The 18,080-nt window shown below is 44.8% G+C and overlaps 1 protein-coding gene across 1 annotated transcript in view; it reads right to left on the minus strand.

The window, feature by feature from the left end:
* The window catches only part of TBX19 (T-box transcription factor 19), a 34,589-nt gene extending 16,753 nt beyond the window's left edge, over positions 1 to 17,836 (minus strand). The window contains exons 1-2 of the mRNA XM_056858170.1: positions 17,640 to 17,836; positions 1,282 to 1,546 (exon numbers count right to left, since the gene is read on the minus strand). Of these exons, the coding sequence (XP_056714148.1) occupies positions 1,282 to 1,546; positions 17,640 to 17,836 (462 nt within the window). The remainder of the gene's footprint in view (positions 1 to 1,281; positions 1,547 to 17,639) is intronic.
* Between the last annotated feature and the right edge of the window lie 244 nt (positions 17,837 to 18,080).

Genomic DNA, 18,080 nt, shown 5'->3' on the forward strand with positions numbered 1-18,080 from the left:
GCAATTGAAGCTGGCACTTTTTAGTTGGAGGGTATATCCCTCTGGATGGGACGGGGTGAGCCCCGTCTTCTTAAAAACCCTTATGTTTTATCCATATTAACCCACTGAATGGTGATGGACAGATGGCTGTGTGGTTGGATGTTGGTCAGACAAAGTTGGCTCTGATTACACGACCCCAACCTCAAAAGGGCCCCAACTATGGGGCCCTAACAAAAGCAGTCAAAAAAAGAAAGAAAAAGGAGAGAAAGCACAGAGCCATGCCTCTGAGCAAAGGCGAATAGCCAAACCCAAAAAAGCCGAATAATTATTCAGCTTTTTTTTTGGAATATCCTCTTTGGCTTCGGGGAGACCCCCAGGTTTTGACATTCGGTAAACCCAAAGCCCCAAAATTACCAAAATGGCTAATTTTGGGTTTATTTTCAGTTTGGGTTTATCAGTACGCACAACCTAGTAGCAACACTGTCCCTTGTTTTTCTTCTCTGGAGAGGCTACATTCATTAATGATCTAACTTGAGGACAGATAAGCTTTGAAATGACCACAGACAAAACCGATGCAGATCAAACATCCGGCTAAAAAATAATTCTTTGCTTGCTAATGGGTTTGCCGATGGGTTTATCCCACCAGTGGAGTTTTCTATCAAACAAACCAAAGGTAATGCATGGCATTGTCATCCAAGATCCATATGAAATAAACAAGCTACCCAACAAAGCCAACTTTCCTCTTTGCATTTTTAAGGGTCTCAGAGAGAATGCCACTTATTTTCTGGTGCAGGTAGATGCTTTTTATTATTATTCCAAAGACCAAAGATGATTCAATAGAATATTGATAATTACCACGAAGCAGAAGCAGGCATGGTAATTATTTCATTTAGGAGCAGCCTTTTATTCTAGTGCCTGACGATTGCCAACATTCTACTTACGTACCAAACGCCACGGGGGAGAAAACAAAACCTTAATACCCGCAATCATTTCCCCCTTCTCTGAAGTCCTGTGTAAAAACCTCAACACACAAGGCAAGCTATGTGGGGGAAACTCTCCCTGATGGTTCAACCACAGTGCACTCAGTCTCTCTTAACATCAAGGAGTCCATTAAAATCTGAAAGCTCCAATTAAGACCTGTTTATTCCTGTTTACATTTGGACTCCAAGGAATAATTGGCATCTGTGGGTGAAGAGGCCTCTAAGGGCCCTTCTAATTGCGTAAATGCACCCTTGATATTTCTTGATTGGTAGAAGCCTGTGACTGAAGCCAACAGGCATATTCAAAGCATTGGCGCCTTACCGGCCCATTCCCATTCAGCTTGTTGGTAAGTTTCACTTTGCTGAAAGACACAGGGGCTTTCATCCAGTGGGCCCCAAAGTTGGGAGAGTCTGGGTGGATGTAGACACGGCTGTGGTTTGATGGTTCTGGCTTCCCAGCCGGCACCCATTCTCCATTCACATACTTCCAGCGGTGGCTGTCCGTTGGAGCAAAATCCAGCAGGAAAGAATACATGGCATTCGGATCCAAGCCTGAAACACTGGTCTTTAAAACTGGGAACATCCGTCTGTAAGAGAAGTTCAAGTATGGGAAGCCATGAAGTTAAAACTGGCAAATAAATTGAATCGTGTTATTTATTCAGTAACTTCCATTACATAAAGCAAGGTGCTTGTTGAAATATAACATTCTTTAATCAGAACAGATTGTCTTTCCCCAAGGATTTTATGAGCAAACATGACTGAGGATCACGGTAGATGTTTTTGGTACTTAACACAATAGACCTAAACAGGCACCTTTATTCCATTTTGACCATTTAATCTGGAATTACCATATGTTCAGACTTTTTTTTTTTTTTTTTACAGATGATCCAAATGATGTAGTCAGTCTGGTGCATTCCATTTTTTATGCCTTTTGTCTTTATCTTTTGGGGTGTGCATGTGGTCTTTTTTTAGGCCTGATTTGTGGCCATTTTTCCCCACTTAAAACAAATTGCAGGGCCAGAAACTCTTAGAAGATAAAGCACTATGAAGTACAGTTGCCAGATCCCTCTTCTCAACCGGCAGGAGATTTGGGGGGCAGAGCCTGAAGAGGGCGGGATTTGGGGAGGGGAGGGACTTCAATGCCATAGAGTCCAATTGCCATTTTTCTCCAGGTGATCTGATCTCTATCGGCTGGAGATCAGTTGAATTAGCAGGAGATGTACTGCATTGTGTTTAATTTATTTATGTAGTGGCCCCTGAGGAAGGCTATGTTTCAAGCCGAAACAGAAAGAGAACCGGGCTTCTGTTGGATTATTCCATCACCTTACCTCTTGGAAGAGAAAGAAAACATTCCTAGCTACTTTCTGGGACTTTTTCTTGTGGCCAATTAAGAAGTTTTGGCATTGTCTATCACTTCACCAGATACTGGTTGTTTTCTTATGTGTTTATTGCAGCATAAAAAGTTGCTGTTCTGTTTATCACTTGCAGTTGTTGCTGTTCTTTAGTTTGCTAACCACCCACAGCACGCTAATTTTGGTTTACCTATATTTCTGCTTAGCATGGCAAAATGGAAAGAATCTTTTGCTTTTTCTGTGGAGGAGAGGGACAAGATATTAGGTCTCGCCCTACCTTTTTCTATGTCTGAGACCGAACCCACTCCTGACTTTAACAAATTGTTGAATTTATGTAAGAAACAAATCAAATATTCTATGCATGCATCTTCTTTAGCGCAGTATGTGACCAACAGCATGATTCCACGAGGTCTTCGTATGCAAAAAGCTCCCACTCTATTTAAGGACAATGTCAATTTTAAGAACAAGTGGGTTGCTATTCTTAATAAGTGTGCTTATGATCTCATGCTTTTGATAATTAGCCAGGCTAATGAAGAAATTGAAACTCTCAAGGGGGACATTGACAAACTTAAGGAAGAATTAAAACCTGCGATGTCTCCAACTAGCTTTGATAACAAAATTAAACAGTTGGAGTCGGACCTACATGCCTTTAAAGAAAATGTTAGGACATACAAATCAAAAAAAATTGAGAGAGACACCAATGATTATAGCCAAGATGTTGTTTATCCATGGTATAATGAAGTAGGAACTACCACATCCTCATTTTATAGAAACACCTCCAGAAATCGGCAACGCGACTACGACAGTGAATCTTCTAGTCTGTCGAGCCGCACATCAGATAGAGATTACAATTTACGTTCTAGGTATGTCAGAGGACAGGGAAATTCACGCCCTTTTCAGAGACGCAGGGGCGGAAGGAACAACAGGTAGTGGTTAATTTATCCCATCACCAACTCAATGCTGATGAAATCCGTGTTCTGCAATATGGCTTAGGTTTCGTCCCTACCCCGGTGTATTCACCCTTACAAACTAAGATTGACCTATTTAGATTAACTAGGCTATTAAAGTTAAAAGAAAAATTTGGCAATGATCCTGTAGATACTGCTAACAAATTTAAGCCCAAATCTAAATATACTCCACCATCCTATGATCACCACATCGCCACCTTCAGTGACGTGGTGAGTAGGGATATCCTCAAGATGGAACAACATCAACTACACAGGAGGCATAACCTACCTAAATGTGATGTTGATATTATTGCCAAATTGGCATCTCGATCTGACATAGTGGTGAAACCGGCTGATAAGGGCGGAACCATTGTCATCTTATCTGCTGAAGATTATAATAATGAAATCCGCAGACAGCTTGACAATACACACTTCTACAAGAAATTATCTCATGACCCTACGGATGAAATTCAATTCATCATCCGGACAGTTATTAATGAAGCTCTGGCATGTGACCAAATATCTAAATCAACAGCAGACTTCCTATACAATGAGTTTCCTAAAATTCCAAGATTCTATGTCCTTCCTAAAATCCACAAACCCACGCGTCCACCACCTGGGCGACCTATAGTAGCAGGCGTGGCTTCTGTATTGGAACCACTAGTCCAATACTTAGAGTCCTTTCTACATGCTTTCAGCATTAATACGAGTTCCTATATCAAAGACACCAGACATTTTATTACAAAAATTGAACAGGTGCAGGTCCCTTTAAATTCTATATTATGCACCCTAGATGTCAATGCTCTCTACACAAATGTTCCGACAGGCGAGGTTCGCACCATTGTTGCGACACTCCTTGATACCCATCCATCTCTACAACCTCCTACCCAATTCTTACTGAATTTATTAGATATAGTGACTGAAAAGAATTATTTTGTACATGACAATACGTTTTACATGCAGACTCACGGAGTTGCCATGGGCAGCGCATGCGCGCCATCTATTGCTAACATATACATGATAGCATTTGAACATGCACACATTTTAAACAACAATCCATTAAATAATAACATGATTTTTTATGTTAGGTATATAGATGATTTATTTTGTATCATGTCTGATGCAAATAATTTCCATGCTTTCCAGCAATGGATTAACTCACAGGACCCTAATGTTACTCTTAGTGGTGCACATGATGATACAGCCATTCCCTTTTTGGATGTCAGTGTATTTAAGAGACCAGACGGCACTTTGGGAGTTCGCTCTTACTCTAAACCCATGGCATGTAACTCGCTGTTACACTATGACTCCTTCCATCCCCTTCATTTAAAGGATAACCTTCCTTACAGCCAGCTTCTCAGGCTTAAAAGAAATTCATTTGATGGAGCAGATTACAAGGTCTCTATGAGTGCGTTCACACAGGCTCTTCAACATTGGGGTTACCCCAATCACGTGATAGAACGTGCAAAGATTAGAGCTCACCAGAAATCTAGAACAGAATTACTTACAGACTCCTGCACACAAAAGGAATCGCGACTCACCTGTGTATTGCAATACACATCTATGTCCCCTTTGATTCGCCGAATAATCTACAAACATTGGCATTTAGTACAGCATTTGCCAGGATGCTCTTTACCACCTCGTATGGCATATAAACGAACTAGATCGCTTAGAGATATGTTAGTACACACCTCACAATCAAGTAGTGCCAGCTCAAATTTACCAGCAGGCAACTACAAATGCGGCTCTTGTTTAAGCTGCAAATATATGCTAACGGTGAAAGAGATCACCAATCCAACTACAGGAAAAGTTTTTTCCATACGTAGCTTTAATAATTGTGACTCCTGCTGTCTGATCTATTGCGTGGTTTGTACGTGCCAACTTTGGTACATTGGAAAAACATTGAGACCTATTAAATACCGTATCAGCGAGCACAGATCTAGATTAAGAAATCACGTGGTTGAGGCACCCCTGACATCACATTTTATGGAGCACAACCATTCCGATGAAGATCTTTCTTTTTTTGTTTTATGGCGCTTTGTGAGCGCACACAACCATGACAGAACTGATCTTGATCTTGTCTTAAAACGACAAGAATCTAAATACATCCAATTTTTTGACACTCTGTCTCCTAAAGGTCTAAATACTGCACTAGACTTATCTTGTTATTTGTAATTATTTGTTATCATCTGTTGACATGCATTGTTGTTTCTTTGTATATATTGTATCAATGTACCTTTGCATTAATATATGCTTGCTCTAATATATTGGTGCACTGTCACTTTAAATCCTTCTAGCTGAGTCGCACTTTACCACATGATTTTTGTATACTTAAGTGGGGCGGTAACAAGGCAACTTTGCCAACGCGGAAGCATTGTAATTTACAGCTAGCGTGTGAGTATTTGTAACATTGTCTTTTTCTCTAATTCTCTGTGATTACTCTTTATGCCGATGTACTGCATTATGTTTAATTTATTTATGTAGTGGCCCCTGAGGAAGGCTATGTTTCAAGCCGAAACAGAAAGAGAACCGGGCTTCTGTTGGATTATTCCATCACCTTACCTCTTGGAAGAGAAAGAAAACATTCCTAGCTACTTTCTGGGACTTTTTCTTGTGGCCAATTAAGAAGTTTTGGCATTGTCTATCACTTCACCAGATACTGGTTGTTTTCTTATGTGTTTATTGCAGCATAAAAAGTTGCTGTTTTGTTTATCACTTGCAGTTGTTGCTGTTCTTTAGTTTGCTAACCACCTACAGCACGCTAATTTTGGTTTACCTATACTACCTGGAAGTTGGCAACCCTACTATGAAGACAACCCTTTTAATTTTGCCTTTTTGTTTTTGTTTTTTAACTTCCAGTTCTCCCTGCCAGAGTCCGAGTGTATCTGGATGGATCCTGGGCAGAGAGGGATGAGGCTTTAATTCCTCCTGTGTCATGCAGCAAGTATATAAGTATACTTTGCAGTCCAAAGAAATGTAGTAATTGAAACCCTCCCTCCCCCAGGGAAAGGAACTGATTAGAAATAGATTCAGATATGCCAGGACACCATAGGTGAACTTGCTATTCACCTATGTGCCTCTGTTGTTTTAAAGCAGCTTCTAATTCTCCATTAGTTACTTCCTGGCATACCTGAATCCCGTAGTCTTAATACAGCTTGGTCAACACATGCAGCAGAATGAGGTGGCAGGATTTCAAAATGGCAGCTTGGGCTGTACCTCTTTAGACTGCAAGAGTGGGTCATATTTTCAATTCTCCTCCATTTTAAAAAACCTGAAAATACCCCCCCCCCAGTCTCTTCTGAGGCAAGAGGCACCAGAGACACATGGCTTGACTTGTTCATGGCTTTATTTCCAAATAACTGTTTATATCCTGGTTTCCCTATCTTTTAGCCCAGGGGTGGGGAACATCAGCCCTGGGGGCTGTTTAAGGCCCATAAAATCATTTGGTCTGGCCCTTCGTGGGTCCTGGCAGATCTCTAGCTCAGAAGGATCTAAGACTGGTGATCCGCTGTTAGGTCTTAGGTAGCGAGTTTCATTGTATTTCAGACAGTCAAGGGTTAAATTGTTTGTAACCAAGCTGACCAGATCAAAGGTGATGTAACCTACAGTATGTGTCAAGTAGCTATTGGTTAAACAGGACAGTTGTAAAAGTATTTGCATACTAGGGCTTCTTCTTTGTTTTAGCAAGAAGAAGCCACCGCCATTGTATTTTAGATTTTACCATGTAAAGCTGTAAAGCTGTAGAACTCCCAGCTTCTGGGATGTGATAGGAAACTTAGAATGTTGTAAGCAATTTGTTATTTTAAATTCAAGTTACCCTTCCCTGATGTTAGTAAGTAAAATTGATTTTTGCTAAGAGAAGAGACTGTGAGTCTTTATTGTGTGCGTGAAACATTAATCAGCTTCTACCGCTAATACCATTAATATTCAGCAATCCATTTCCTCTGACAAGGGTATTATTCCCATCAAATGGTAGCATCAGAAGGTTGGATTATTACTATGAATTATTAATGGATCTTGGAGAAGCTAAAACACGCACAATTTAAGTTAGGATTTTTCCAGGGAAGCCAAAAGGAATTACAAAAACGCCAAAAGGGATTTTTTTTTTCTCTGCAAGCGCTCAGCGGCCTGTTCATGTGAGACCAGAGGAATTCCAAACCCAGCGTGCTGTAACCCAAGAAGAAAAAAGCTGCAGGGATGTTGAACGGAGAGGAGCAAGCCGCGCCGAGCACAGGCCCTGTGAGTCTTTATTGTGTGCGTGCAACATTAAACAGCTTCTACCGCTAATACCATTAATATTCAACAATCCATTTCCTCTGACAAGGGTAGTATTCCCATCATCCGCCCCCTTCCACAGACAGAAATAGCCTCTATTCAAGGCAGATCATGTGAGTTTGTTTTGCTGAGAAAAGGAACCTTCCCCCCCCTTGCAGAAGAGTCGTTAGCTATGGAGCTGCTAGGACTGCCCAAGAAACTGTGTTAACCCTTTCCCATCCGGGCCATGGAGAAACGTATTTCCTCTGTACTACAAGAGGTCTGGGGGCAGAAGTGGTGACAATGGAGGGATTAAAGGAGGCAGGGCCAAAATGCATGGGCGGAGGCAAGTTCTTAGCCAATGTGTCCTCATTTCACCCCTGCAGGCAGAGGTAGCAGTAGCCGGCTGTAGAATCTGGCCCCGACCATGTGGAGCAGGAGCAACTCCAGCGTGCGGCTGGACGGCTATGCCTGGCTGGTACAACAAACCATCCTGTGCTACCAGGTGGGCGAGTGAGCCATTGGTTGGATGCTTGCCTGCGCGCGGTGGGGGGGGGTCATCTGGGGCAGCTGCCTGCTTGGGACTTGGTCAGCTAATTTTTAAGTTGATAATTGTGTATGGCCCGCGAATGATGTTATAAATATCTAAATGGTCCTTGGTGGGAAAAAGGTTCCCTACCCCTGTCTTAGCCCCTTCTCTTTTGTTTGAAGGAAGCAACTCTCTGTGTGGCATTCCATACTGCAGAGAGTCACTTGCTTCACTGGACTGCCTGGAAAGGCTACCCATCATGGACAGGACCTCTGCTCCCATTCTGCATTGGCAGAAGGTCTGCCTTTCTCTATCTCACACTGGCTTCATCCACAACTTCTCCTTTCCCTCTCCTTCATTACCTGGGACCATTGCAGGGTGGCTGGCTTTCTATTTTTCAGGAAAGAGAAGAAGTTATTTTTAATAACTGTCCATCGCATCCCAGCAGAGATCAGAAACAATCTATACTGCCATTCAGAGGTATCGTAGCCTCAGTGGCAAAATAGACATGATACAAAAGCACCACAGTCGATATCTTCCTTCACCTTTTTTTAAAGACAGCAATCACTGGGAGTGGGTGTGTTTAATTATGCCCATCATGCCATTTTCCAAATAAAATGTTCCCTGAACCTGATGTTTGACCTACTGGGCAAAACATTCTAGTAACATACAAAATTTTGGAAAAGCAAAGTTGATATCCCTACCTCACTTCTCTTTACAGGATCTGTATTCTCATGTTCCTTGCTTCTCATGTTCTCTCTTCAACCCTATTGGTCATTCTCAGTGATATAGAATGCTTCCTTTAAAAAGCTTTTTGTGTCCTCTCCCTGTGCATTGTAGCATTGGTCCATGTGAACAATGGTATGTATAGATGATCATTTCCTATTGTAGTCTTTAAAAGGACCGGTCTGAAAGACAAGGCCCTGTGTAGGAATTCTGGTGCATGGAGATTAGATGGGACAAGTGGGAACTCGCAAGAAACTTGTGGAGAGGGTGCATCCCTTCCCCCACTTTGCTTCATTCCCTCTTCCCCCACTCTTGAAGTTCTCCCCACTGACCCCTCCACCCTTGAAGCTTTCCCCAGTGACCCAACCCTTGAAGCCCTCCCCAACAACCCTCTCTCCCTTGAAGCTCTCCCCAATGACCTCCACTAGGGTTGCCAGCTCCAGGTTGGGAAATACCTGGAGATTTTTGGGGCAGAGCCTGAGAATAGTGGGGTTTGGGGAGGGGGAGGGGCTTCAATGCCATAGAGTTCAATGGCCAAAGCAGCCATTTTCTCCAGGTGAGCTGATCTCTGTTGGCTGGAGATCACTTGTAATAGCAGGAGATCTCCAGCTAGTACCTGGAGGTTGGCAACCCTTGAAGTTCTTCTCAATGACCTCCCCACCCTTGAAGCTCTCCCTTGAAGTTCTTCCCAATGACCTCCCCTCCCTTGACATTCTCCCCACTTACCCACCAAGGACTGCTGGTGTCCGCCTTCGGAATTTCTGCCTCCCCTCACAGGCACAGGCCTGGCTGAACCTGAGGTGTGAAGCCACTACACCAGTGAGGGACAGAGGCAGCTGCTGCAGGCTCGGCTGGACAAGTGGGGGATGGAGGCCATGCAGCCAGGCTTGGAGTGGCCACCTCCGCTCCCACGGGCACACCTGGGCCCTGAGCAGCTCCCCTCGCTGGTGTGGCGGTGCAGCAGCTGCACGCCCCGGGCAGCCACCAGTTTAGCAGGTATGTGCATTGTCTGCACGTGCACACACGACGCTTTTCTAAAAATCTTGTGTGGATTTAAACCCCCAGGTGTGTGTTAGTTTGGGGTTTTTTTTATATTTTTCTGCAAACTTGGGGAGCATGAGCATGAGTAAATGAGAGATAAGAGTGAGCGAAGAATCAGACCATCTCTCTAGGTGAGAAAAAACTATTCAGGATCTAAAATCTTGGGTGTTTACTGCCGTTAAAAGAAAGTGTGAGGGGACCTGACAGGCAAAAGTTCACCAGTTAATATTAGGGCTGTCGATTCAGTTCGTCCCGAACTGAAGATCAGCCGAATTTTCCCCGATTCGGCAATTTCTACTATGGATAGAACCGAAGTCAAAAAAGGCGGGAAAACGACAAGCCAAACTCAGTGAGTTCGGGTGGACGCCGAATAAATTCGTACACATTCGGTGCCCCCAAAGGAGCATTCCCCCGTGGCCAATCAGTGGCCAAGCTGAGTCTTCTTCTGGCCGATCAGTCGCGGGTGAGTGTGTGAGCCCGGCCGCTGCACGGCCCGGGGAGAGAAAGAAAGAGCATCTCTGTGTGAGAGAGATCCCCGTGGGAGGTGTGTGCACATTTTTTTTGTCAGCTTGCCTTTCAGTCAGACCCCTGGCCGGGGTAATGTTACGGCCCAACTGCTGAGGCAACCAGACCCCCGGGCCGGGGTAATGGTACAGCCCAACTGCTGAGGCAACCAGACCCCCGGGCTGGGGTAATGGTACAGCCCAACTGCCGAGGCAACCACAACGGCCTTCTCCCAACTGCCAAGGCAGCCAGACCCCCGGGCCGGGGTAATGGTACGGCCCAACTGCCGGGACCCTTCTTGCAAGAACCCCCAAGTTTTGTAAAGATTGGGTCAGAGGGTCCCGAGATATGGGGCCCAGAAGGGGTCCCCCCAAAAAAATTGCCCACAGGAATAAAGCCACTGAAAGCACATTGGCAGCATTCCGCAGCTCGGGGGGGGGACATTTTTGGAGGTAGAGGTCCCAAACTTTCAGGGTAACTTGAGGGGACCCTTCTTGCAAGAACCCCCAAGTTTTGTAAAGATTGTGTCAGGGGGTCCCGAGATATGGGGTCTCCTCCATCTGCCCATTGGGATGAATGGGAGCAGGCAATCCTTAATGTGCATCTCTGCAGAGTGGCAAATCCAAGGCAAAACCTCCCGTGCATAAATGGCCAGAGAGACGTGAGAGATCCTGAGCAGCTGCTGCTGCTTGCTGGAATCAGTATGGATTACTCCTCCTGACCCCCTGCTTCTTCTGGAAGAGAAGACATCCACAGTTTGACCCATTTTGGGGCTTTTATCTATAACTTTTTTCCTGTGTGTGTGTGGGTGGGGAGAAGCTGATTCTGTGTGTGTGTGTGAGGGAGGAAGCCAAAGTGGGGTGGGTTTGATTGCCTCTGTGTGGGACTGTGCTTTCTGCTGTTTTCATCGGTTGTCAGCTTCATCTGGAGTTAACTGTGGGTCAGTGAGTCTCTCTCTGGCTGGCTGCTATTGTTTCCAGTGGGCTGTGCAGCTGCTTCTGTTGTTTCTAATGGGCTAGCCTGTCATTCGTTTTAGTGCATCCCATGTCCGTGAGTCTCTCTCTGGCTGGGCTGTTTTTCTCCTTTGTTTGGAATTTGCATCTTCTGGTTGGGGGGGAGGGCTGTTCTGCTGTGGGGGGCTTGATCTCCTCCTTGCCAGTGTGATTTTGGGGGGTTGCCTGTGCCGGGGGGGGGCTTGATCTCCTCTTTACGAGTGTGATTGTTGCTGTGGAAGATTTGAATCCAGGTGCATGAAATCTATCAATCCTGAAGATACGCAATTTGCACGGGTGGCACTTACGCTAGTAGCCTTATGAGATGCACTTTGGCTGTGTTGAAATGAAAAGATATGATATAACATGCTAGTTATGCTGTTTACTTACTCTTTGAGCATTGTTGGATGCACTTTTGGCGTAGTTACATCGGCTCTTAGAAGCCAAGGACTGGCTTCTACTGTGTGGGGGGGGAGACAAAGGGGGGGTGCTCTGTAGAGATGCACATTAAGGATCGCCTGCTCCCATTCATCCCAATGGGCAGATGGAGGGACCCAATATCTCGGGACCCCCTGACACAATCTTTACAAAATGTGGGGGTTCTTGCAAGAAGGGTCCCCTCAAGCTACCCTGACAGTTTGGAACCTCTACCACCAAAAATGCCCCCCCCGGAGCCACAGAATGCCACCAATGTGCTTTAAGTGGCTTTATTCCTGTGGGCGATTTTAGGGGGGGACCCCTTCCGGGCCCCATATCTCGGGACCCTCTGACCCAATCTTTACAAAACTTGGGAGTTCTTGCAAGAAGGGTCTTGGCAGTTGGGCTGTACCATCACCCCAGCCCGGGGGTCTGGCTGCCTCAGCAGTTGGGAGAAGGCTGTTGTGGTTGCCTCGGCAGTTGGGCTGTACCATTACCCCGGCCCGGGGGTCTGGTTGTCTCGGCAGTTGGGCCGTACCATTACCCTGGCCCGGGGGTCTGACTGAAAGGCAAGCTGACAAAAAAATGTGCACACACTCCCCCACGGGGATCTCTCTCTCACACACACACAAACACTCTTTCTTTCTCTCCCCGGGCCCCGCAGCGGCCGGGCTCATGCCCGGGACCCTCTGGCCCAATCTTTACAAAACTTGGGGGTTCTTGCAAGAAGGGTCTCCTCAAGCTACCCTGAAAGTTTGGGACCTCTGCCCCCAAAAATCCCCCCCTGAAGCCGCGGAAAGCCGCGAATGTGCTTTAAATGGCTTTATTCGGACGAATTTATTCCCGAACTCCAAATCTCATGCCGAATTGCATGGATCTGAATCAGGGGAGTTGGAATTCGGCATTTCCTGAATTAAAACGGGCCGAATTTTCCTGAATGCGAATTTTACTGAATGTTTTTTTTCAACAGCCCTAGTTAATATGTAAAGTGTGTGTATGTGTGTGTTAAGCAAAGCCAAAGCATACATACAAGGTGAGCCCGGACACCCTTTCTAGGCTGTCTGTGAAAATCTTAAAGAGTGAAATTTCGCATGCTGTCTGAGGAGCTTGTGTGTGTAAAGTGCTGTCAAGTCACAGCTGACTTGTGGCAACCCAGCAGGGTTTTCAAGGCAAGAGACTAACAGAGGTGGTTTGACATTGCCTTCTTCTGCAAAGCATCCTTAGACTCCCTTGGTGGTCTCCCATCCAAGTACTAGTCGGGGCTGACCCATCTTCCAATATCTGACAAGATCAAGCTAGCTTGGGCCAGCCATGTCAGGGCCTGAGGGATGTATTTGGATGTTAAGATGTCCTTGTTATAGAAAGTCCCACCTCAAACTTCTATGATCGTTTTAATTGTGTGTGGCATATTACCCCCTAAATTCTGCAGCCTTTTCTCCACAAAACTTGCCTTCAGGAGTTCAGGCATGATACACTAGGAAATGCTCTTGCAGAAAGTCCAATGATATGAACAGGAGGGGGGCAATAACAAAATAGTGTTCCTTTACAACTCCCATTCAATTAAACGGGGTTTGTGCAGAAGAACTTGCTGGTAGATTGTACCCCAGGAGGATATGCAGAGTTTACCAAACCTTTTCTGAATCCTTTGCAGATCTTATTCAAATTCTCAGCAAAGAATCCTGTCTGAGCCTAGATGCAAGGACGATCCTTCAAATAAAGTCTTACTAGTACTAAATAGAATGATCGTATTCATTCATAAGAACGGGATGCAACAATCCATTTGATCAACTGCAAATGGCAATGCTGATAAATATTCAGCATTTTACCCACTGCTAGTTCTAAAAAATTTCTGGCAGTCTCTCTAATCTCTGGAGCAATCTCTCATCTCTGGATGGTTCTGTAAACCCATTTCTTATGTAATCACACCAAATGTTTATTAGACTCTTTTGAAGCAAACTTCTTTAAAAACACTGGCAGCACTCTGAAGAGATATTTCAATAAATGTCACAGCTTGTTCCAAACAGAGCCAAACCATTATACATTTGCATTCAGGTTGTTGTTGTTTTATTCATCAGTATTTGCAACTGTCTGATTCAGACACTGGCTTTTAGAAATTATTTAATAAATTTCCCAGCCATTCTAAATTGGTTTTGAATCAATTCAGACATTTGATGTAGATTAATGTCATCGGCTCTTCAATTGCTGTATAAAATGAGTTCAGTCCCTTGTGTCTACTAAATTTGATCTAATCACTCTCTTCCTGTGCTAGAGAAAATCATGCGACAAAGAAAGAGTTAGTGTGAGGTGGATCCAATCCACCAATATTCAGCTTCAGAAAACTTATATTGTTTTCAACGTGCTACTTGAGCAAATACCACATCTTCCAGAGCTCTCTGGTTTGCTGACCTGACATCCTTGAAAAAAGAATAAAAGGGAAATGAGAGATAACAGCCATTAGTAAGCCAAGCTCTTCCCCCTCCCTCTCTCTCCCCCACATGTATTTTCAAGCTCATATCTCACACTTTTATCCTACCCATTCCTCCAAGATGCTCAGAGCAGTGTTTATGGATCTCCGTTCCTCTTCGTTATCCTCACACTTTGAGGGTAAAGAGTGACTTTCCAAGGTCACCCAGTGAACTTCACAGCCAAGTGAGGATTGAACACAGGACCCCCTATGGCCCCATCTGTCCTATGCTTACCAAAGTCTCCTGGCTTCTGATGTCCTGCTGTTGCCTTGTTGCCTTGTGGCAACAGCAGGGGAAAAATTTGGAAGAGAATACCATCACATCTATGATAAAATCACAGATGTCTGGGAGATTGCTAGAACATTGTGGTGACATGTGACATCACTTCTGGTTACATGACCAGAAGTTACATTACACAACATTGTGCAATTCTTAGCCCCTCCCCCAAGCTCCTAGGGTTGTCAAAGGCTGGCAACCCTAATCTATCAGCTACACCACACTAGCTTCACAACAGCCACAATGCGTGGAACCTGATCCAGTTGGGGCCACAGAGTCCAAGTATTCCTCCCCTGCACCATTTTCCTCATCTCAATCACTTTTTTTTGAATTTGCTATTTGTTCCATAGGGGGAAATGCCATTGCTACATGGCTAACAGTAAGTTTCCCCCTGCAGGGCAAACAGGGTTGCCAACTCTATCTTTCACTTATAGTCTGCCTTTCTCACTGGGACTTGGAGGCAGTGCCTGGGGAAGGGGCTCTGTGGGGATCTGATGCCACCTAAGTCCACCCTCTGAAGCTGCCATTTCCTCCAGGGGAACTGATCTCTCTAGAATAGAGATAAACTGTCATTCTAGGAGCAGGGTTACCAACAGGCCTAGAGAAAGATGTCCTATCCCTTTATAGAAGCTTAATGAATGGAAATAAGAGCCCCGTGGCGCAGAGTGGTAAGCTGCAGTACTGCAGTCCAAGCTCTGCTCACGATCTGAGTTCGAACCCGACGGAAGTCGGTTTCAGGTAACCAGCTCAAGGTTGACTCAGCCTCCCATCCTTCCGATGTCAGTAAAATGAGTGCTCAGCTTGCTGGGGAATATGACTGGGGAAGGCACTGGCAAACCACCCCGTAAACCAAGTCTGCCTAGTCTACGTCGGGATGTGACGTCATCCCACGGGTCAGAAATGACCCGGTGCTTTACCTTTTTTAATGTATGGAAATGGGCAGGTGAAGGTTTCCATGCAGTGGAGATAAATAACATCATCTGGTAAAAAAAAAACATCCCATGAAGCTTCATTAAAAGGACAGGACATTTTTGTTCTAGGCAGTTGGCAACCATATCTAGGAGAATTCTGGGTCCTACCTGGCAACCCTAAGGGCAAATAGCTATACTGGGAAGAAGACAGGGTGAAAAAATGAAAAGTGTGCTGGATGGAGCTTTCATGATTAGGCCATGACCTCTTCTGCATGCTTCTGTAGGATTTCAGGAGGTGGTGATCTTTTCTTACCACCCTGCACTGAGCTTCTTCTTATTGAACCATTTATTCCTAACCGGTTAACAGTTTACAGATTCTGTCCAAGTCTGAGTTCAAGGAGAAATGTCAGGTTAATTCAGTTTAGGGATGCCAGCCTCCAGGTGGGACCTCAGGATCCCCCGGAATTAAGGTCATCTCCGGACTACAGAGATCAATTTCCCTAAAGAAAATAGATGCTTCAGACTGTGGACTCTGTGGCGTTGTACCCCACTGAGGTCCCTGTATTCCACAGACTCCACCCCCAATTCTCCAGGCGTTTCCCAACCTGGATCCACCAACCCTGCCTGTGGCCAGTGGGGACCTGACAACCCTAATTCAGTTCCAGTTCTCAACCAGTTTGGGGATTCGTTTCCTAATGGGCCGCCTAGATCCAAAGATGAATTTATTTTTTACAACACCTTTGCAAAAAAAACTTCAGGCAATATTATTGGAGCAGCTTTCTGTGACTAAAGAATATGGTATAGGATAAACCGAAAAGAGTTGCTGTATTTGTGAGTCTGAATGAAACTCCGGCCCTACAGCTGAAGATTTGTTTGCTAACTCCTTATGCAGATTTAGATATGCATAAAACAGTGGAGGAATTGGGCTAAGTGTACAGGACACCCATCCATGTGCCAAAGGTACACGTGTCAACATCACTTTGCATACATGACATTGACATGGCAGAATGCACTACCAACAGGAGCGTCCCATGCTGTGCGCATGCAGTCAACCTGTCCTGCTAAGTCATGTGAACTATTTTAATACAATTTGTGTTTTCAGACTGACTAAGTTGCCTCGAGAGTCCTGTTATGTACTTAAAGGTACAATAAATACATGCAACACGTGATCATTCACCACACATAATGTAAATCATACTGAGCATGTAGCAGTTTCTAGGTAGGAAAGGCATCCTGTTGGAAGAGGCCCTGTCAGAAGAAAGTCTTTTAGGAAGAGTTCTGTGTGTCTAGAATCATAGAGTTGGAAGGGCCCACCAGGGTCATCAAGTCCAACCCCCTGTACAATGCAGGAAATTCACAACTACCTTCCCCACACACACACACACCCAGCGACCAGAAGATGGCCAAGATGCCCTCCCTCTCATCATCTGCCTAAGATCACAGAATCAGCATTGCTGACAGATGGCCATCTAACCTCTTCTTAAAAACCACCATGGAAGGAGAGCTCACCACCTCCCGAGGAAGCCTGTTCCACTGAGGAACTATTCTACCTGTTAGAAAATTCTTCCTAATGTCTAGATGGAAACTCTTCTGGTTTAATTTCAGCCCATTGGTTCTGGTCCTACCTTCTTGGTTTCGTCAGCTTGTGCACTCTCAAGCAGTGGATACCAGCCCAGAAAAAGATAGTGCCATATTAAATATACCTTACTTTAAATGTATTTTTTATTCAGTGACCTCTACAATCACATTTGCTTCATTAAGAGCCAGCATCATGGTGCCGGACTAGGATCTTGGAGACCCAGATTCAAATCCCGACTCTGCCCAGGAAGCATGCTTGGTGACCTTGGGCAGGTCACTTTCTCCCAGCCTAGCCTCCCTCACAGCATTACTGTTGCAAGGATAGCATTTTTTAAAAGAGAATTATGTTGTGAGCCACTTTGGAAACCCAGCAGAGTATAAATATTTAATCTAGTTAATTAGCATTCATTACCGGCGTACATAGAAACATAAATAGTAACATCCTGTTAATATTGAAAAGGATTATTTGCACACAGAAATAATTGGGAACAATCTATAGGAGAAATCTCCTGCATAAGCCCCACTGACATGACCAGGAGCTGCTCAGGAGTTCTCTTATGCTTCTTGCATAGTTATTTTCTCAGTTGGGGCTACGCAGGGGAACAGCACTGTGAATCAACCTCACTGCCTGTCCAGCTGAGAGCAGCTCTTTTCCATCCCACACTTCCCTAAAGGAGAAGATACTAACCTGCCATTCTTGGTGACAATCATCTCATTCGTCACTTCTTTGAACCTTTGCCACAACGCAGCCTCCTCCAAAACCACCTGGAGCTGTTTCTCAGTGGGGTCTCCTTTGTCTCGTCCAGCTTGGAGCTCATTCTCCACCACATTGAGCAGTCTGGAGATGGTGCAGTCACTATGCTTTTTGCAGCCCAAATCAGTCATGGGGACTTCAATGTCAGAAACTTCTCAGATGACTTTAAAAAAAAAAAAAGAGCAACCACCACCACCCCAGAGATCTAAACCCAAACCAATTAATTAAGCACAGTGGAACAAATGGGTTCCCCTCAGCCTTTTGCCATGGACTCGTTCTTCCCCCCACTATGTCCCAACAGGAAGATGACACCTGTGTGTTAAGGTTTTAACATGCACACACGACCATTCCCTAATTACTGTCTGTCAGGTGGGA

Source organism: Euleptes europaea, chromosome 12, assembly GCF_029931775.1.
Source record: "Euleptes europaea isolate rEulEur1 chromosome 12, rEulEur1.hap1, whole genome shotgun sequence".
Lineage (NCBI taxonomy): Eukaryota > Metazoa > Chordata > Lepidosauria > Squamata > Sphaerodactylidae > Euleptes > Euleptes europaea.